We start from the raw sequence: 22315 nt of genomic DNA on the forward strand, positions 1-22315 counted from the left end.
AGGTTCACACCTTTGCTTGGATGCTTGAGCCCTGGGATTGGCTGCCTCACTTCCACGAGCCTCGATTTGGGAAGGACACAAATAAGACCTGTCTTGTGGGTTTCTGGGAAGACAAAGGGAGAGAAGGCTTCCTGTCCCTCTGTACCTGGGGAGCACGGAGTAATGGAAGGCCATTACTGCTTTTGATATTTAAGCAAGAGCCTCTGCCCAGTTTTGGACAGTGAGCTCAAGAATCTGTTTGTGTTTCACAGCAGAGAGCCTGGGAACCCGGCTTAGCAGACAGTGCAATCTGGATAAGAAGAAGCGATAAGAGGAAATACGGCCAAGGACTCCAGTGTGTAAGCTGCTCTTCAGAAGAATTAAAAGAAAAATAAACCCACGGTCCAGATGCAAAGTCCTCCCCCGACCCCAATTCCCATGGGTGCCCAATCCCTTGCAACCACCATTTGTTGCTGTCTTTGAACTCTGGACCCCTCCTCAGGTCTCCCAGGAGGGAGATGCAAGGAGAACAGGAGGGTGTGTCAGGGAAAAGTATGGGGCTCTCTGGAAGGGCCAGGGCAGATCGGGTGTGTGCTCTTTCAGCCACATTCTGGTTCTGCAGAAATAAACTCCAAGGGCAGCTGTAAAGGGAAAATGAGGTCACTCGCAATCGCAGCTGGAAGGGAAAGTGTGGAAAGAGGTGGGGCAGCACCCACACCCCTTGGCCTGGCAGACACTGGGACAGGAGGAGTTGGCTGGACCCTCGCTAGGACCCTCGCGCAGTCACGCAACCTCCGCCTCCCGGGTTCAAGCAATTCTCCTGTCTCAGCCTCCCGAGTAGCTGGGATTACAGGCGTGCGCCATCACACCCAGCTAATTTTTGTGTTTTTAGTAGAGATGGGGTTTCACCGTGTTGGCCAGGCTGGTCTCGAACTCCTGACCTCATCAAGTGATCTGCCCGCCTGGGCCTGTCAAAATGCTGGGATAGGAGGCGTGAGCCACCACGCCCGGCCTATTCTTCCCTCTCTAATAGCAATAAAAAATTAATGGGGTTGTGAAGAGAAATCAGGCTCTAGATTCAAAGCTGGGTTTGAGTCCCGGTTCCTGAGCAAGTCATTGACCCCTCCACTCTCAGTGTCCTCCTCTGGTCAGTGGAGAAAACACTCCTCATGTCCACTGCATAGACCAATTACTGAGCACTTAGCAGGTACACTGAGCAGGTACTTTGTACTGCCCACGGGGTGGTTGGCAGGGCTGGCTGAGATCATGGATGGGATGGTCTCACCTTACGGCTCCTCACAAAGGGAGCTCATGGGTGTAGTAGCCCCAGTGGGGCAACCTTTTGCTGGAAAATTGGCAGCATCTATCAAAAACCTTCAAAAGAACGAACACTTTGACCCCAGATTTCATTTCCTAGGAATTTAACTTAAGGAAAGAATTAAGAATGTATATAAAGATTTAGCTACACAGCCCTATTTATAATAGCAATGATGGGGGAGCAACTAATGTCCAACAATCTAGTGTTGACTAAGTAAATGGAAATATATTCATCTAATGGAATACTATGCACACAATAGAAACATATAAAGAGTATTTAGACACAGAAGCACTTTGGGAGGCCGAGGTGGGTGGATCATCTGAGGTCAGGAGTTCGAGACCAGCCTGACAAACATAGTGAAACCTCTTCTCTACCAAAAAGACAAAAAATTAGCCAGGCATGGTGGCATGTGCCTGTAATGCCAGCTACTCAGGAGGCTGAGGCAGGAGAATCACTTGAACCCAGAAGGTGGAGATTGCAGTGAGCTGAGATCACGCCACTACACCCCAGCATGGGCAATAGAAAAAAACCTTTTCAAAAAAAAAAAAAAAAAAAAAAAAAAAAAAAGCAAAATGAATATATAGTCTAACTTCATTTTTATTTTCTTTTAAATCAAGTAATGTCTAGAAAGACGCTTTTGCATTCTTGTTCTTAAAGTTGGGTGTCGAAATCGCCTGGGGAGCTTATTGACAATGCCAATATGTGGGCCCTAGAGCAGGTCTACTGAACTAGAATCTTGGAGTGACGGAATATCTAGATTGTAAACAAGAGTCCCAAGCAATTCTGGGGTACACCAGGGTTCCAGAACAACTGTACATACCCAGGTGTTAATAGTGGTTATGACTGACTTACGAGATAGTGTTGATTTTTATTTTCTTCTCTTCGTATTTTCTACAATTAATGTATTTGGTAATTTAAAAGAGATGGAGGATATATGTGTGCATCTGTCCTTTGTTTCAAACATAACCCTGCGGGACTTGAACTCATATATGCAGAGTTCGACACTAAACCCAGAACATTTGGAGAGGATGAGCAAAGGAGTAAACCAAACAAGATCCTTCTGGGAGAGCCTCTAGATGGGTAAGAACAACCACCCGATCTTGGTGCCAAGGAGCAGACACTGCTGACAACGAAGAAGTGGGTACCTTCAGAGGCATCAAGTTGGCATAGGTCAAAAGCCACCTTTTCACCCTCACAGGGATCCACATCAGACTTCAGGTCTGAGCAAGGAGTCCATGTGCTACGATGCACACAGTGACACTTCTATCAGTGAAAACGAGAAATGACCTGCCCAGCACAGTTTCATCACATCTATAAACCCAGAACTTTGGGGCTGAGGTGGGAGGATTGCTTGAGCCCAGGAGTTCAAGACCAGCCTGGGCAACATAATGAGACCCTGTCTCTTAAAAAAAAAGAGAGAGGGACAGAGGAATGACCTAAATGTCCAATAGGGGATAAGTTATGGTTCACGCACACAACAGAATCCTATGTAGCCAACAGAAGTGTTGGGCAGAAATGCATTGATGACATATTGCTGAATGAAAGAAGAACATTATGAAACTACATGAAAGCATCTCTATAAAGTTTTATACAGGGAAAGCCGGGTGCGGTGGCTCATGCCTGTAATCCCAGCACTTTGGGAGGCCGAGGCAGGTGGATTGCTTGAGCTCAGGAGTTTGAGATCAGACTGGGCAACATGGCAAAACCCCATCTCTACATAAAATACAGGAAAAAAAAATTAGCTGCTGTTGGTGGTGCACACCTGTGATCCTGCTTACTCAGGAGTCTGAGATGGGAGGATTGCTTGAGCCCAGAAGATTGAGGCTGCAGTGAGCCAAGATCATGCCACTGCACTCCAGCCTGGGCAACAGAGCAAGACTCCATCTCAAAAATATATATATATATTATATATACACACACACATATTATATATATAAAATATATATAGTGTGTATATAAATAATATATATTACATACACACATATATAATAGTGTATATATACACGCACATTATATATGTGCGTGTATATATATTAGATATTGAGATGAATGTATATAATGTTTCTAGAGGACCATTCAAAGGAACCAGACCTGGCATTCTTTGCTCACGTGATCCTGTCTCTTAGCCTCTCGGGCTCAATTTTTTTATCTGTGAAATGCAGGAATGTGAAGGTTTAAAATATGGGCTATATGGAATTATCTGATGCTGACCCTGGCTTACTTTATGTGAATGTAAATTTACTTACTTTATGTAAATTTACTATCAGTAAATGATAATGGGGTCTCCCATTTCTCATTTGTTGCACAAACAACATTATATGGAAACATTATAGTTTCTAAAAAGAAGGAAGCCTTCCAAAGGCCAATCCCCTAACTTACTGGCACCCTTCAGAGTTGCATTCGGGTCACGTACCAGGTACTGTCATTTCATGTTCGCAGAATTTTGTGTCCTGTTGTTCTTCGAAAAGCAAACGTGTACGACAGCGTTTGAACCCTCCACCCCTGCCTCTTCTGTGAACACTTGGCTAAGTCATAAAGATAAAGAGGAGAAAACTCGCGGTAGGGGGCTACCAATGGAGACGTGAGCACCACCAGGTGGTTCCCTGCAGACGCAGAACCAGCTCCACCTGGTGCCCCTTGAGAGTCTCTCCGCAGAATCTCGGAGGCTGATCCTCGCCCACAAGCACAAGCGGGGAGGAGTCCTACGCCCTCGCCTAAGTCCCAAAGGAGGGTCTGCGGGCTGTGCTGGAAAACACCACCAGAGGGCCCCCTTACCCTCCCAGGGAGGCTCTGACTGGCTGTGAGGAGTCACATGCTCATCCTTGGACCAATTACAGGAGGGTACTGGGAACAGGCCGTGAGTGCTCCTGGGATCACGTGACTGATCGCAGGCAAAAGATGCCCACTGCCACTCCATGGCCCAAGATAGCAACATGCTTATTTTTTACTTTTATTTTTTGTAAAGATGGGGTCTTGCTATGTTGCCCAAAGTGATCTTCAACTCCTGGCCTTCAAAGTGCTGGGATTACAGGCGTGAGCAAAGGCATCCCGGCTCCAGACATGTTTTCTTTATTTTTCCAGACGGAGTCTTTCTCTGTTGCCCCGGGTGGAGTGCAGTGGCGTGATCTCGGCTCACTGCAACCTCCATCTTCTGGGTTCAAGCAGTTCTCCTGCCTCAGCCTCTTAAGTAACTGGGATTACAGATGCCCATCACCACACCTGACTAATTTTTGTATTTTTAGTAGAGACAGGGTTTCACCATGTTGGCCAGGCTGGCCAAACTCCTGACCTCAAGTGATCCACTTTCCTCAGCCTTCCAAAGTGCTGGGATTACAGACAGGAGTCACCACACCCAGCCTCCAGACATGTTTAAAACAGAAAAATTTCAACCACAATCACCCCTGTTAAATAATATATTATGTAGTATATAGCATAGTACGTAAGAGAATTTTAATTTTGCTGTGATTTTTCTACCAATTTTATCTATACATCCAAAATATTTCCATTCATATATATACACACATGTAATACACATATATAAACATAAATATACATGCATATATCCACATGCAAACATTTTTGGATCTTTTTTCACTTAATATTTCAGCAAAGGGATTTTCTGTCCTTAAAATATTCTTAATGATTGTATATTATTTTGTCCTTAAAATCATCTTAATGATTGTATATTATTCCATGATATTACATTTCATTTCATCATTTCCTAGTTATTACTTTTACTTACAAATATAATTTCCTAATTATAGTGTTATGTTTAGCATATTATTATGTCAATCTTTCCTGGCACTGTTGTGAAATTGTTTTGCTAGTGATTTTAAACATTTTCCATTGGCTTATTAGACACAGGCATTTCCTCTTGGTGAACTCTGTTCAGATCTTTTGTAGTCTTATCTATTTTGACCTTAATTGCCTTAAAACTATTGCAGGTTCCTGCATTTTTCTCATGGTTTTATATGAGCTAGTTGCCATGTTTGTTACAGATCCCTTCCCTGTTTTTGTTCTTTTTAAATTTTATTTGAAACCCTCCCTGGTCACTGAGTACCCTTCTCCCACACTAAAGGTAACCACTCTTCTGACTGCAAACAGCACAGATGAGTTGTGCCTTTTATTTTGGTGTTTTTTTTTTTTTTTTTTTTTTTTTTTTTTTTTAGACGGAGTTTCACTCTTGTCACCCAGCTGGAGTGCAATAGCATGATCTCAGTTCACTGCAACCTCCACCTCCCAGGTTCAAGTGATTCTCTTGCCTAAAAAGTTCCTCAGTAACTGAGATTACAGGGCCACCTTGTCCACCATGACCCCAGTTAATTTTTTTTTTTTTTTTTTTTTTTTTTTTTGGAGACGGAGTCTCGCTCTGTTGCCCAGGCTGGAGTGCAGTGGCCAGATCTTCTCAGCTCACTGCAAGCTCCGCCTCCCGGGTTTAAGCCATTCTCCCGCCTCAGCCTCCCGAGTAGCTGGGGCTACAGGTGCCCGCCACCTCGCCCGGCTAGTTTTTTGTATTTTTTAGTAGAGATGGGGTTTCACCGTGTTAGCCAGGAGGGTCTCGATCTCCTGACCTCGTGATCCGCCCGTCTCGGCCTCCCAAAGTGCTGGGATTACAGGCTTGAGCCACCGCGCCTGGCCACCCAGCTAATTTTTGTATTTTTAGTAGAGACGGGGTTTCATCACGCTGGCCAGGCTGGTCTCGAACTCCTGACCTCAGGTGATCCACCTGCCTTGGCCTCCCAAAGTGCTGGGATTACAGGCGTGAGCAACTGTGCCCAGCTATTTTGGTGTTTTCTATACATTGGGTCATATGGTATGAAGTAGCGTCTGGCTCAGTTTGTGAACTCCATCCATGCTGTGGCATGCAACTGGAGCTTGTTCATTCTCATCGCTAATACTCAATTTTGTGAAGCTGCCACAATTCATTCATTCTATTGTTGGTGGGCATTTGGGTGGTTTTCAGTTTGGCACTAGTTTTTAGTTTTTGGCTACTATGAATAAGGCTACTATGAACTTTTCTTTTTTAAGACTATGGTTAAAATTCCTTAGGTTATCTACTAAATACAAAGGGGAGGCCAGGCGCGGTGGTTCACGCATGTAATCTCAGCACTTTGGGAGGCCGAGGCAGGTGGATCACTTGAGCTCAGGGGTTCACAACCCGCCTGGCCAACATAGTGGAACTCCGTCTCTACTAAAAGTACAAAAATTAGCTAGGCTAAATAGCTGGGGTCCATTCGTTCACTACTGTGTTACATTTCATTGTGTCTACTCTATAATTTATCCATATTTCTACAGGTGGCAGGCACCTGTATTCCCTGCTACTTGGGAGGATGAGGCAGAATAATTGCTTGAACATGGGAGGTGGAGGTTGCAGTGAGCCGAGATCGCACTGCTGCACTCTAGCCTGGGTGACAGAGTGAGACTTCGTCTCAGAAAAAGGGAAAGGGTACCTTTTTAGTGGAGAGATCTGGTAGACACCAGCTGAAACAAATGGTCAAAGTTAGCGTAAGGGAACAAACTGACATTGGTGTGATGGAATGGAAGGACACAACATCACCCATGAATTCCCTTTCCAAAAACGTTTAATATGAATCCAGGAACGAGTAAACAATCAGACAAATTTAGACTGTGGGACGTTTTACAAAACAACTGGCCTGGGATTCTCAAAAATGCAATGCCATAAAAGACAACAAGGCCAAGCAACTATTCTAGATTAAGGGAGATTAAAGAGACATGACACCTAATTGAATCCTGAATTTTAAAACAGCTATAGGCCGGGCGCCGTGGCTCACGCCTGTAATCCCAGCACTTTGGGAGGCCAAGGCGGGCAGATCACAAAGTCAGGAGATCGAGACCATCCTGGTTTTAGTGAAACCCCGTCTCTACTAAAAAATAGAAAAAATTAGCCAGGCATGGTGGCGGGTGCCTGTAGTCCCAGCTACTCAGGAGGCTGAGGCAGGAGAATGGTGGGAACCTGGGAGGTGGAGCTTGCAGTGAGCCGAGATTGCGCCACTGCACTCCAGCCTGGGCAACAGAGCAAGACTCTTGTCTCAAAGAAAAAAAAAAAAAACAGCTATAAAGGACATTATTGGGACAAATGGAGAAATCCGAACATGGACTGGACTGCATATGAGAAAAAAAATTTGCATCCGCTCTATTTCTTGGGTGTGAGTAGATATTATGGTTACATAGTAGCAGGTCTTTGTTTTTAGTTGTTACATGTTGAAGTATTTAGGTGTGAAATGTCATGTCTACAACTAACTTTTAAAGTTTCACCAAACAGACCCAACACACACACACACAAACAGAGTGAGGTAAGCAAATGTGGCAAAATGTTAACAAGTGGTGCTTCTAGGTGAAGAGTATATGGGTGCCCACTGTATAATTTTTTCAATTTTTCGGTGGTTTGAGAGAGTATTGTACCATATGCAGTCCTCTAGGACCTTTCCCCCCACTCAACATTATGTCTCTAATATTCACCCATGTTGTTGCAAATAGCTGGGGTCCATTCGTTCAGCTGGGGTCCATTCGTGTTACATTTCATTGTGTCTACTCTATAGTTTATCCATATTTCTTTCCAAATACGTTTTTGTTTTTGCTATTATAAACAGTTCTTCCAAGCTCTTTGCAAATCATCAATGCCCTTACATACTTAGATCCTTCAGGAATGAGGTGAAGTTTTTATGGGGTAATACCAGAATCCCCTTTCCTTGGGGACCAAGATGACTGCAAAGCTGCTTCCTCTTGAGTCCTTCCATTCAGCCAGGCTAGTTTGTCTGGGAGTCATTCTCCCCACTGTCAGACAGGTTCCTGTTCCTAGGTCTAAGGTTTTAGAGCAGTCGATTGCCTCCATTTTTTTTTTTTTTTTTTTTTTTTTTTTTTTTGAGACGAAGTCTCGGTCTGTTGCCCAGGCTGGAGTACAATGGCGCCATCTCAGCTCACTGCACCCTCCACCTTCCGGATCCGCCCACCTCGGCCTCCCAAAGTGCTGAGATTACAGGCATGAGCCATCGCCCCCAGCTCATCTTTCTCTTAATGAACTTAAAAATTGCACGTACAGGCCAGGCACGGTGACTTAACGCCTGTAACTCCAGCGCTTTGAGAGGCTGAGGTGGATCACTTGAGGCCAGGAGTTTGAGACCAGCCTGGGCAACATGGTGAAACTCTGTCTCTACTAAAAATACAAAAATTAGCAAGACCTTGTTGCTATAAAAAAAAAAAAATATAGGCCTGGCAGGGTGGCTCACGCCTGTAACCCCAGCACTTTGGGAGGCCGAGGCAGGCGGATCATGAGGTCAGGAGATCGAGACCATCCTGGCTAACACGGCGAAACCCCGCCTCTACTAAAAAAAAAAAAAAAAAATTAGCCAGGCTTGGCGGTGGGCGACTGTAGTCCCAGCTACCAGGGAGGCTGAGGCAGGAGAATGGTGTGAACCTGGGAGGCGGAGCTTGCAGTGAGCCAAGATCGCACCACTGCCCTCCAGCCTCGGCGACAGAGTGAGCGAGACTGTCTCAAAGAAAAAAAAAAAGAAAAAAGAAAAGAAAGAATCATTAGCCATGTATTCGTCACTTAACGTTATGTAAATCATCCATCATGTGGTTTCCAATTTGTTTTGCTACTAAAGGCTGTGGCTCACGCATGTAGTCCCAACTCAGGCAGCTTAGGCGGGAGCATTGCTTAAGCTCTGCCAATACTAGCTTTTCTGTTTTTGCTAGTTTAATTAAGTAGTTAAAGAAAGCTAATTTCCCTCATTTCTAGTGATCCTTGCACTTTATTTATTTGAGACAAAGTCTCACTCTGTTGCCTAAGCTGGAGTGCAGTGGCACAATCTCAGCTCACCACAACCTCTGCCTCCAGGGTTCCAGTGATTCTCCTGCCTCAGCAACCCCCACTCCGCCCCGCCCAAGTAGCTGGGATTACAGGCATGTGCCACCACGCCCGGCTCCTTTTTATATTTTTAGTAGAGATGGGGTTTCACCATGTTGGCCAGAATGATCTGAAATTCCTGGCCTCAGGTGATCCGCCTGCCTCAGCCTCCCAAAGTGCTGGGATTACAGGCATGAGCCACCGCGCCCCGCCCAATCCTTGCACTTTCTATGTGAAAGCTTGCTATCTGAATTTCCTCAACTGTGATCAACTATAAACTGAAATTAAAGTTTCTAATTGTAATCCAGGTGTCCTCATAACATTTGTTTTTGTTTTAGTTTGCTTTTGAGACAGAGAGAGTCTTCTCGCTTTTTCACCGAGGCTGGAGTGCAGTGGCATGATCTCAGCTCACTGCAACCTCTGCCTCCGGGGTTAGAAGTTCAAGACCAGCCTCAACCTCCCAAGTAGCTGGGATTACAGGTGCCCACTGCCACCCCTGGCTATTTTCTTTTTCTTTTTCTTTTTTTTTTTTTTTGAGACAGGGTTTCACTCTGTCACACAGGCTGGAGTGCAATGACACCACCTCGGCTGACTGCAACCTCTACCTCCCAGGTTCAAGCAATACTCCTACCTCAGCCTCCTAAGTAGCTGGGATTACAGGCACATGCCACCACGCCCAGCTAATTTTTGTATTTTTAGTAGAGACAGGGTTTCACCATGTTGTCCAGGCTGGTCTCGAACTCCTGACCTCGTGATCTGCCCACCTTGGCTTCCCAAAGTGCTGAGATTACAGGCATGAGCCACTGTGCCCGGCCGTCCTCATAACATTTAAAAGTAAAAATTCCGGCCAGGCGCGGTGGCTCAAGCCTGTAATCCCAGCACTTTGGGAGGCCGAGACGGGCGGATCACGAGGTCAGGAGATCGAGACCATCCCTGGCTACACGGTGATACCCCGTCTCTACTAAATGCAAAAAAAAAAAAAACTAAGCCCGGGCGAGGTGGCGGCGCTGTATCCCACTAACTGGAGGGCTGAGGCAGGAGATGGAGTAAACCCGGGAGGCGGAGCTTGCAAGTGAGCGAGATCCGGCCACCTGCACTCCAGACGGCCGACAGAGCAAGACTCCGTCTCAAAAAAAAAAAAAAAAAAAAAAATTCCCTTTTCCTATTAGTGTGTTTTTTCTGGTGTGTCTCACATTAAGTTCTTATAACAGTTTAAATCACTTCTGGAATTTTTTTCTAGTACATTGGATGACTTTTTTTTATTTTAATTCAAAACCATATGTTTTTCATGACCATGACATCATGTAAAATTCTAGAAGGGTAACTCTCATTGCCTTACCATAAAAAAAAAAAGTTCTTTGGAACACTTGTCTGCTTTCTTTTTTCATTTTCAACAAATATTTACTAAATAATACCAAATGCCAACCTCGAAGCTGCTCACACTTGTAATCCCAATACCTTGGGATTGGGAGGCTGGGGCAGGAGGAGCCCTTGAGCCCAGGAGTTCGAGACCAGCCTGGGCAACATAGGAAGACCCCCTACTAAAATAGTAGCAACAAAATAGAGTGGTGGCGCCGCCTGTCATCCCAGCTACTTGGGAAGCTAAGGCAGAAGAACTGCTTGAGCCCAGGAGGTTGAGTCTCCCATGAGTGCCACTGCACTCCAGCCTGGGCAACAGAGCAAGACCCTGTTTCAAACAAACAAGCAAACAAACAAAAACAAAGGCCACCGTGGCCAAAGTACTGTGCAGGAACCTGTGCAGCAACAAAAAGGCCCTGCTCTGGAGGTGTTTGAGGGACGACAGCAGTAAAATGCTAGAAGAAAAGGCTTCTTCCAGCTGAGGGCAACCAGAAGGCCACAGGTGTGAGTTGGGACTCAGAGACAGCCCCCTGGGAAGCTGGTGCTCCTGGCAGGAAAAAAAGCCTGAGCAGAGTCCCAGTTGGGCAGTACTGAGAGCTATGGGTAATGGCAAGGAGCTCAGCTTGGCTTGCACAAGCGCTGAGAACCTGACCATGGAAGGCCGGGAATTCTTTTTCTTTCCTTTTTTCTTTTTTTTTTTTTGAGACAGAATCTTATTCTGTTACCAAGGCTGGTGCAATGGCATGATCTCAGCTCACTGCAATCTCCACCTCCCGGGTTCAAGTTATTCTCCTGCCTCAGCCTCCCAAGCTGCTGGGATTACAGGCATGTACCACCATGCCCGGCTAATTTTTGTATTTTTAGGAGAGACCGGGTTTCACCATGTTGGCCAGACTAGTCTTGAACCCCTGACCTCAAGTGATCCACCCGCCTCAGCCTCCCAAAGTGCTGAGATTACAAGCATGCACCACCACACCTGGCTAATTTTTATATTGTTAGTAGAGATGGGGTTTCACCATTTTGTATTTTTGTATTTTTAATGGAGACAGGGGTTTTACCATGTTGGCCAGGCTGGTCTTGAACTCCTGACTTCAGGTGATCCGCCTGCCTTGGCCTCCCAAAGTGCTGGGATTATAGGCATGAGTCACTGTGCCTGGCGGGAATTCTAAATTCAGAAAGTTTACATTGATTCAAGCTGTCCCTTAGCAGCACTAACATGGCAGCAATGCCAGCTCTGGACTGAGGGTGGAGGGGAAGACCCCGAGGGAGGAAACTGTGGATGTAAATTATATCACAAAGGCCAGGGGAAGAGAGTTTTCAAAAGTGTCCATCGGTCCAGGAGCAGTGGTTTGTGCCTGTAATCCCAGCACTTTGGGAGGCCAAGGCAGAAGAATCGCATGAGCCCAGTTCAAGGCCAGGTCTGGGCAACATAGTGAGACTCTGTCTTTAATTAAAGAACAACAACAGGCTGGGCACGGTGGCTCACACCTGTAATTCCAGCACTTTGGGAGGCCAAGGGTGGATCAGAGGTCAGGAGATTGAGACCATCTTGGCTAATACGGTGAAACCCCATCTGTACTAAAAATACAAAAATAAAATTAGCCGGGCGTGGTGGCGGGCGCCTGTAGTCCCAGCTACTCAGGAGGCTGAGGCGGGAGAATGGCGTGAACCCGGGAGGCGGGGCTTGCAGTGAGCGGAGATTGCGCCACTGCACTCCAGCCTGGGCGACAGAGCGAGACTCCGTCTAGCAAAACAAATAAACAAAAAAACAAACAACAACAACAATAAAAATCCCAGAAAACAGTCCATTGTAGGGAAGCAATTTTGTTTTGTTTGAACCAAGTACATCCCAACAATGAAATATTGAGCACCGTTAATAAGAATGAGGCAGCTCTGTAGACGGCTATGGCAAGATCTCTAAGAATACATAAAATAAAAATTATTTTGCAGAAGAGTTTAAAACATGGGCCTATTTGGGTAAAAGGAGTATTTATGTGTGTGCATATGCATAAAAAATCAGAAGATTACCCAATGAACTACTACTAATCTTCACTGGAGAATCTTGGTGGGGAAGATTACCCATAGAATCTGCTAGTGGTAGACTGTGGCTTGTGCTAGGGTGTGATCAGTGTAGGGGAGTGGACTTCACATTTTTTCGCACTTACTTGTGTATGGTTTGAATGTTTTCCACTGAGCATGCATTTTTACTTTCCTTTTTTTGAGACAGGGTCTCACTGTGTTGTCCAGGTTGTGCAGTGGTGCAATCATAGCTCACTGCAGCCTCCAACTCCTGGGCTCAAGTAATCTTTCTGCCTCAACCTCCTGAGTAGCTGAGACCACAGGCACGCACCACTGTGCCCAGCTAATTAAAAAAAAACAAAAATTGTAGACATGGGGTCTTGCTATGTTGCCCTGTCTGGTCTCAAACTCCTGGCCTCAAGCAATCTCTCCTCCCTTGGCCTCTAAAAGCACTGGGATAATAGGTATGAGCCACTATGCCTGGCCCATTCTTACAATTGAGGCTAATGAACAGCATCCATGCTGCAAGGTGAGGCCTGAGAAAGGTCACTTAATTTAGTAATTAGGGAGCCTCATTAGTATGACCCTTGGGGGTAGTCCCTTAGACAGTAGGCTAAAGGCAACTAGAGGCACAAAGGGGAGAGGTATGCCCAACCACCCCAGTGTTCCCTAGTCTGTCTTGGTTTTATTCCAGAGTCCCAGGAAGTTCCTTATCCTTCCCTAAGTGAAGATTAAATAGAGAAGTGTAAGGATGAAGAGGAAGGTGATAAAGAGGATGGCAACAAATTGAGGGGTTTTTGGGGGTAGGACCGTTGAGGATGAGATTTTTTTTTTCTTTGGTGTTTCAATTTACTTTCAGAAAACTATGATTACTTTTGGCACTTACAGTAGTTAGCAAAGTGTCACGAAGAAGTAATGCCTCTGACTGAGGCTATTTCTGAAAAAGAAAAAGAAAAAAAGAGTAATAATGAAGTCACGGGTTTAGACCTGCTTCAATTTAAAAAAATAAAATGGGGCTGGGCATGGTGGTGCACTTCGGGAACCTGAGGCAAGAGAATCGCTTGAACTCAGGAGGCAGAAGTTGTAGTGAGCCAAGATCGCGCCACTGCACTCCAGCCTGAGAGGGAGACTGTCCAAAAAAAAAAAAAAAGTTGTGTCAGAGGTGTTTGAACCAGAGCAACTCCATCTTTAATAAGGGCTGGGTAAAATGAGGCTGGGAACTCCTGGGCTGCATTCCCAAGAGGTTAGGCATTCTAAGGGGCAGGATGACATGGGAGGTCAGCACAAGACACAGGTCACAAAGACCTTGCCGAAAAAATAGCATGCAGTATAGAAGTCACCCAAATCCCACTAAAACTAAGAGGTGACAAAAGTGACCTCTGAGCCGGGCATGGTGGCTCACACCTGTAATCCCAGAACTTTGGGAGGCTGAGGTGGGCAGATCATGAGGTCAGGAGTTCAAGACCAGTCTGGTCAACATGGTAAAATCCCATCTCTACTAAAAGTACAAAAATTAGCCAGGTGTGGTGGCACGTGCCTATAGTCCCAGCTACTTGGGAGGCTGAGGCAGGAGAATTGCTTGAACCTGGGAGGCAGAGGTTGCAGTGAGCCGAGGTGGTACCATTACACTCCAGCCTGGGTGACAGAGTGAAACCCTGTCTCAAAAAAAGAAAAAAAAAAAAATAGGAGGTTGCAGTGAGCCAAGATCATGCCATGGCACTGCAGCCTGGGCAACAGAGTGAGACTCCATCTCAAAAAAAAAAAGTGACCTCTGGTCATCCTCACTGCACATTTTTTATACACTAATTATAATGCATTGGCATGCTAAAAGATACTCCTATCAGTGCCATGACAGCTTACAAATGCCATGGCAACGTCAAGAAGTTACCTTATAGGGTCTAAAAAAGGGAGAACTCCCTTAGTTCTGGGAATTGAACACTCCTTTCCCAGAAAAATCATGAATAATCCACCCCTTGTTTAGCATATCATCAAGAAGTTAACAATTGTATAAGCAGCTGAGCTGTCCATGCTACTTCTCTGTCTATGGAGTAGCCATTCTTTATTCCTTTCCTCTCCTAATAAGCCTGCTTTCACTTTTCCCTATGGATTCGCCTCACATTCTTCTTGCATGAGTTCCTTCTCTTGGGGTCTGGATTGGACCCCCTTTCTGGTAACAGTTGTAGTTAGGATTTTTTTTTTTTTTTTTTTGAGACAGGGTCTCATTCTGTCACCCAGGCTGGAATGCAATGATGCAATCACGGCTTACTATAGCCTCAACCTCCTGTGCTCAAGCAATCCTCCCATCTCAGCCTCCCCAGTAGCTGGGACTACAGGCATGAGCCAGGACACCCAGCTAATATTTTTCTTTTTTTTTTTTGTAGTGACTGGGTTTCATCATGTTGCCCAAGCTGGTCTTAAACTCCTGGGCTCAAGCAATCTTCCCTCCTCAGCCTCCCAAAGTGCTGGGATTACAGGCATGGGCCACCGTGTCCAGCAGGATTTTGTATATTGAAGACTGTGTTTTATCATATTTGGGAAATTGATAGTCATAGTCACATTTTTCTCTTCTTCTGTTTTTTTTTTTTTTTTTTTGAGACAGAGTCTTTCTCTGTCGCCCAGGCTGCAGTGCAGTGGCACGATCTCGGCTCACTGCAACCTCCGCCTCCTGGGTTCAAACGATTTTCTTGCCTCAGCCTCCTGAGTAGCTGGGACTACAGGCGCCCACCACCACGCCTGGCTAATTTTTTGTATTTTTAGTAGAGACGGGGTTTCACCATGTAAGCCAGGATGATCTCGATCTCCTGACCTCATGATCCGCCCACCTCGGCCTCCCAAAGTGCTGGGATTATAGGTATGAGCCACCTCACCCAGCCTTTCTCCTCTTAATAAAAATAGCAATAATTTAGTATTGTTTGCTAAGGAATTATTCTGTGCCCAGTAGCGTACCAGGCACATATCTCATACATTCAGGATCTCATTTGTATGTAATTCTTATAATACCTCTACAAGAGGTATTGATTTTTCCCATCTTATAAATGAAGACACTTGAGCCTCTGACTGAGGTCACATAGCTGGTGAGTGGCATCAGTCTTGGTCCCACCTATCCTATCCCTATTTACATTTCCAGAGGACAGAGGTGGGGATACACTGCCACTCCTGCCTCATCCACAGGGGGAGGGGCCACTTCTCAGCCCCGCACCTGGCTGCCTTCAGGGAAGGCTGGGGAAGGCTAAGGCAGGCTGGAGATAGTGTTCCCTGCATGTGTCCGCCGAGGTGGTCCCTGGGAAGGAGATAAATAGAGAGGCCACCCATCCGATCTGGGATCTGTCACTGTGGGCCATGTCTGTGTGCTTGTCTCTCGTCTGCAGAGGTCATTCCAAGAGGCAGGGACCAGGCTCCCTCAGTGTCCTCCCCAGGATCCATGAGTCTCGAAGGAAGGGTCATTGGAAGATGGGAAAGAAGAGGGGAGGGGAGGCACGCTAGGCAAAGGGATCGCGCGTGGGCAGAGGCCTGGAGGTGGAGAAGGCTGGGGCAGGACAACAGAGCAGAGGCATGGGGGGCGGGAAAACTAGGAAGAAGTTGGTCCTTCTTCTACCAACAAAAGCCAGAGCAGAATGCACAGTCGGAGAAAGAGAAACCGGGGGAGGGGGAGGCTGAAGGGAGCAGACTGCAGGTGGAAGGATCTGCGCTTCGAGAGTGCAGAGCCAAGAGGCTGGTGCCTGGGGGCCAGGAGGGCAGGGGGAAGTGCAAGAAAGGAATCAACCGGTAGAATTCCACGAGGGGCCACAGTGTGCAGTTGAGGAGGTCAACCCAATCTGCTTCCTAAAGGGCTGCAGCTGGTGGACCCCGGCAGTCCCCCAGTGTCACAGGTGCCACTGGACAGCCCTCATCCAGCTGCCGTTTACTGGAACAATCCGTAGCTGAGGAGTGACAGATCTTCAGGGCACAGGGTGAGCTCCAGGAGCGCATCACCACCCCACTGGCCCACCCCACTCAGATTCACAGGACCCAGGCGTGGGAAAGTGGCCCCTCCCATCTCACATAGGCCTCAACAGGAAGACATGCTTCCTATTAGCAGTGCTCAGGCCTTCCAAGTCCAGGGACTCCCACTGGAGACATGCTGGGGAGGTCTCAAATAAAGTACAGGCCAATGCCATCTCTGCTTCAGCTCTGCAGGGGCTCAGTAGACACCCACTGAATGAATGAATGAATGAATGAATGAATGAATGAATGAACAACCATGTGAATCCTTGACCTCAGGGAAACTGGAATGCCAGACTGGGGCACCTTGAGTCACTCACTTATCAATGACTTCTTGGAGGGAGTCCCTCAGAGATCCTGAGGACACTGAATGCGGCTTGGTCCAGGAAGGAAGTGGGCGACCCAGGCACCCAGACCACTGACATGTGACAGAGGGCTGCTCGCTCCACCCTCCTCCTCAGGAGTCCTCCCGGTGGGACATATCGAGAGGTGTCCTAGAGGGATTGGAGTTATGGGGGCGGGGGGAACCCATAAGGCAGAATTTTCCAGGCTTTCCTAACACACACACACTGACAGTGCTTCACGCGATGGAAAAGCGGTATGGTACTGGAGCGTTCAGGCTCCGTAACCACTGCTGGGTTCGAACCTCACTGGTACCACCTTCTAGTGGTGTGGTGGCACAGCCTTGAGTGACTCCCTTAACATCTTTAACATTTTCACGCCAGGTGTGTGCAAGGGTGACACCTGCTCAGAGATAGGAGGTGTCGAAGAGCTGCTGCCAGCATAGCACCCGGCACAGCACCCACCACATGCACAGCACAGCCGTGGATGCCATCGCTTCATCCCTCCGGGGGTGTGAACAGTGCAACAGGACTCCTCCTCGATGCTTAAACTGATGAGGAACTCAAGTGAATATCCGCCTAAGAATTGCACGGCACTTCTGAAATCATCTCATCAGGCCAAGTCACAGTGCCCTGCATGCATCAGAAGGCCAGGATTTCCCAGGGTTCTTCCTCCCCTCTGTGTACCCTCACCTTGCCCAGGTAAACCCAGAAGACAGCCAGGATCCCAGCACCAGACACAGCTCGACTGGGCACCTCCTGGGCCCTGATGGCTCACAAAAAGCCAGAGGGTTGGAGCAAGGAAAACTGAGTTTTGCGTGGGGGAACAGTAAGAAGTTTCTGAACCCCACGACTCAGCAGAAGCTGGGCCGGAAGTGTGGGGAGCTGGTCTGGTTGATTCTGGTCAGAGCCCCAAGCACCCGATGCTTCCCTCCCTGTCCTTCAGGGAGCAGCGACCTTCGCCACAAGAAGATTTCCTGAGGTCTCCTCACCCCGTGACCTTGAGACTTGATCCCTGGAGCTCCTAGAAGCCCTTTTCCCTGCAACTAGCCCCTCATTCCTCTGCTCAGAAACCTCCAAGGGTCCCCTGGGGTTCCTCACAGCCAGCGTGCAAGTCCCTTCCCCATTCTGGCCTCTCAGACACCTCTTTTACTCAACCTTCTCCTCGGCCCAGCCAGCAAGCTTCCACATCATCCCCAGAAAAGCGTAGCCCGGTGGCCCCTTCCTGCCTCTCTCCAGACAGCCTTGGTCACCCTTTGGTCCACATGGTCTCTCCTGCCTCCAGTCTCCAGACAGGAAGCATCCACACTCCAGCCTTTCACTTACAGGTGTGTGACCAATGTAAATTATCAGACCCCTCTTAGCCTTCATTTCCTCAACTGCAAAAATGGTCCAACAATAGCCATCTCATTGGGTTGTTATCAGAATGAAACGGGCACTTGCACATGAAGCATTTGGCGTGGCTCTGGGCAGGCAGGCATCCCACCGATGGCATCCTGCCCCCCACGCAGTTCCCTGTTCCATGTTTCATTCTCCCACAAGATATTTTTTCCAGAAGATGCATCTTACACGCTTCTCTACCTTCCCTCCTCCCCAAGAACTTGGCTCAAGGCTGAGCAAACGGAATGCTCCAGAAATGGAGTAATATGGCAACCAACAAAAAGGACTTCTTCCAGTGACAGGCTCCGTGGGCCACTCCACCCAAGGTGAAGAAAAGATGGATTCCACCATCACGCACCAAGAAGGCACTGCCGCCTCGCTGTCCCCGCCCCGTGATCTGGGCACACAGGACTCCCCCCATGGTGGTCAGGAAACTTCCCACAGGCAGCCCCTGCCCTGCCTGGCATAAGCCTCACCCCCAGTAGCACTGGCCTGCCACACCCTACCACCCACATGCATTTCCTGGGGCCATTTGGTCCCTGGTGCTGGTGAAATCCTCCCAATGACAACGTCATTCACCAGGTACTAAGGGCTGCCAGCTCTTCGGGCAAGGAATTCAGCCCAGAGGCTCTGAACAGGCTTCCCAGGGGAGGGCCCAGTGGAATGTGACAGGGCAGGGGCAGGCGCTCTCTGGGCAGAGGGCACAGTTGGAACCTGCAGCAGCTCCATCCTCCTCCTGCTCAGCTACTTCTGGAAGACCTCACACTGCCTGTCACCCAGATCCAAGCCTCCTCAGGGTGTGGTCAATGCAGTGCCACCGGGAAGGGGACCTCTGAGGCTACTCATCCCTGGACAGAGCCCCAGGGAGGGCTGGGCACAGAGACCAGGAGGAGAAGGGACACTCCAGGCGTCCTTGTCCTCCCTGACCGGGCCTCTCACCAGGCACTTCCAGCCCTTTCTATGACAAGCTCCAGGGGGAAAGGCCGAGTCAGCACTCTGGCCACAACTCTCTCCCAGGGCCTGGCTTTAAAGCGCGCTCTGGAGCTCTGGGAACGGCCATCCTCTCCAACCCTCCCCACCGCCTGCCTCCTGAGGCCCTGCACAGAGGAGCAGAGGAAGACAGGAGTGCGAGGAGGCAGGGGAACTGCCTATGAGGCCGTCCTGCAGTGGGTAAGGGGGTTACTCGGCCTGGTTTCTGTCTGTCCGACATTCAATGCCAGGTGGGTGCAGAATTGCCCTGGGGGCTCTGGTTGGTGTGAATGTGGGTCACCGTGGCCCCCACCTTTCCCATCTGGCAGATACGTGTCTTGTGCCTACGTCACGCCAGGCCAAGCCAGCAAGCACGGGCCAGGCTGGAGGCCCCAGACTCTCCAGGGGGCTGTCTGGTCCTTGGACAAAACTGCAGACACTGCACGGACTGTCCCCATCCCCCAATTAAACAGCCAGCAGGACCAAGCTGGGCCCGGAATGGGGCTGCAATCACCACCCTCCTCGGCGATTCCCGCGTTCATTCTAGACGCCCCCACCCCCACTCCCCCAGGAAGTGGATCTTTCCTTTTAATGCTCAGATTCTTGGCGAGGGATCTGTCTGCCCCCACACTTCACTGTTACCCCTGAATAAGGAGCAGGAAGAGAATGGCACAGTTTCGGGGTTTTCTGATTTGTGTTTCGTTTTCTTTTGGTTGGGTTTTTAAATCTTTAGCAGTTCTTTTGCCGCTCAAGATCTGTCCCCTCTGGAGGTCCACCAGAGTGCTCAGAACTGCCCACGCTAGGCAACATCACAGCACGGCAGCGCCCAGCCTGTCGCTGCATCCCGGTGGCAGAAGCCTCCTCACAGGGCTGCTGAGCTCACACGGGGCGGATGCCGCGCGCCACAAGCCTCCTCGAAGACTAAGTGTGGAAAAGAAAATATCAACGCCCACGAGATGCTGGGGGCGGGGGGAAGGTGGAGGAAACGAACCCTCGCGGATAGTTGGAAAGCCGTCCTAACGCATCAGTCCTGGGGCAGAGCGACGAGACCGGGCCCAGGAACTCCCGGACAGAGAGCCCTGGCTCCCCGGGCGCGCCCTGCAGGTCCCCTGCCGAGGACCGGCCAGCGCCGGGTGGTCCGGGAGCACCGTGCGCGGGGGTCCTCACGAGCCCACCCGCTTCCTCCGAGGCTGCTGGAGTCCCCGGGCTCCCCTCCCCGCCGCCCGCCACATCTGGTTCCACTCAGGTCCTCCCCCACCTCTAGGCGCGCTCCTCCTCCCCTCTCCTCTCCCGCTTTCAGAAAAGCGGAGACGAGTTTTAAAAACCCAGTCACACACACACGCACACGCACACACGCTTCTGGAGAAAAGAGGGGGGGAAAGGAGGGAAAAGTCGAGAGCGGCCCGCGCCCCGGCCCTCCCCCCGCCCGGGCCCCGAAGTTGGCCAAGTTGGCAGTGCCTTACCCGGGAGGGCGGCGTCCCCAGGGGCGCCGGGACGGCCGAAGTGCAGGCTCCCGAGGAGCAGGACGCAGTGCAGCAGGTGACGAGAACAAGGCGCGGGGGCCGGCCGGCCGGGCCCCATCCCCGGGCGCAACGCTCAGTGGACGCAGGGACCGAGGGCGCACGGGCGCAACGCGCGGTGGCAGCCCCGATGCTGGGCTGTGATGACCGCCCGCAAGGGGCTCGCGTCCTCCTCCGGGTCGGGACGAAGTGATGCCTCCCGGGGAGGAGGAGGGAGGAGGCAGCCCGGGCGGAGGGAGGGCGGAGGGAGGAGCGCAGAACCCGGGAGGAGGGTTTGAGGGGTAGAGGGAAAGGGAAGCGGGCAGCGTGGGAGGGGAAGGGGAGGAGGTGCGGCGCTGGGGCGAGAGCGTCGGGAGAGAAAGGGGTGGCGGAGAGGTGGATAGGCCGGGTCCAGGAGGACCCCAGCGTGCGCCTTTCTCTCGCTGCTCTGCTTCCCAGTCTCCCCACCTCGCCTTCCCTCTCTTCTGTCCCGGCCAGGAGCCCCAGACGCTGCGTCACAACTCCCCGGCTGGCGCGGGCGGGGAAGCAACTGCAAAACTTTCCGCAAACTTCACGGTGTGGTGGGACCACGGCTACGAGGTCGGGCCAGCCCGGGGCGGGGGCGTGCGGCTGACCCAGGTGGCCAGACCCGGGCCGCCAGCATCCGCCCCGCCGCCCAGCCATCCCGCCTCTTTCTGCCGACGTCTCCACAGCCCAGCATCCACTACCTCCATGCCGAGGAGGACCCCTCCCCCGGTCTGGTGGGGAAGGGGCGGAGCCCAGGGCCTGGCCACCAGGGCGAAGATTGGGGGAGGGGGAGGCAGGGCCCTTGTTCCGTGTGCGGAGCGCGAACAATTCTTGCACGTCTTGTTTTAGCATTTTCGTGACCTCCGTGTCAGTGTCCCCGGTGCAGGAGGGTAGCACTTTTGCTAGTTGGGGCTGCATCCAGAAACCTGGGGAAAATCTGTCCACTGGACGTCCCAGAAGACCGACATCATCACTCCCACCAACTGGACTGCTGGCCGGTAGCAAAAGACCAACTGGAAATTTCATAAAAGGTTAGACAATCCACAGTTACTCAGTGTTACGCAACAGGTCTCTACAGCACAGAGCACGGACTGCGGAGTCAGGATGCTGGAGTCCAGCCCTGCCTCTCTGCGGATTCCCTGGGTGACCTGGGAAAGCCTCTTGGGGTCTCAGGACATAGGGCAGGACTGAGACATTGAGACCCCAAGTGCAAAGAAGACACATTTCTCCTACCACGAGTCATCAAAAACACTGTGAAACTGTAATATGGGCCGGATGCGGTGGCTCACGCTGTAATCCCAGCACTTTGGGAGGCCAAGGAGAGAGGATCGATTGAGCCCAGGAGTTCAAGACCAGCCTGGGCAACATAGGCAGATCCCATCTCGTTTTGTTAATATAAATTTCTTAAATAATAATAAAACTGTAATATAAATTTTATTATTTCCTGTCTTGCCCACCTTGGTATGTTTTTTGGAAATAAATCTTTTTTCCTTTTCATTCCTCCTATCTTGGGTAAATGTTTTCCCGACTCTGCAATGGGGGTGTTGGGTCAGAGATGCTCATTCGTCTCTTCCCA

The 22315-nt window shown here is 49.5% G+C and overlaps 1 protein-coding gene across 2 annotated transcripts in view; it reads right to left on the reverse strand.

Annotated features, from left to right (window-relative positions):
• MRC2 (mannose receptor C-type 2) overlaps window positions 1–22049 on the reverse strand; it is a 66709-nt gene extending 44660 nt beyond the window's left edge. For both annotated transcript variants that reach the window (XM_017882925.1, XM_017882924.1), the window contains exon 1: window positions 20677–22049. In XM_017882925.1, the coding sequence (XP_017738414.1) occupies window positions 20677–20794 (118 nt within the window). In that variant the 5' untranslated portion in view covers window positions 20795–22049. The remainder of the gene's footprint in view (window positions 1–20676) is intronic.
• Window positions 22050–22315: the final 266 nt, after the last annotated feature.

The sequence above is a fragment of the Rhinopithecus bieti genome, unplaced genomic scaffold (assembly GCF_001698545.2).
Source record: "Rhinopithecus bieti isolate Rb0 unplaced genomic scaffold, ASM169854v2 scaffold_12928, whole genome shotgun sequence".
NCBI classification, from domain to species: Eukaryota; Metazoa; Chordata; class Mammalia; order Primates; family Cercopithecidae; genus Rhinopithecus; species Rhinopithecus bieti.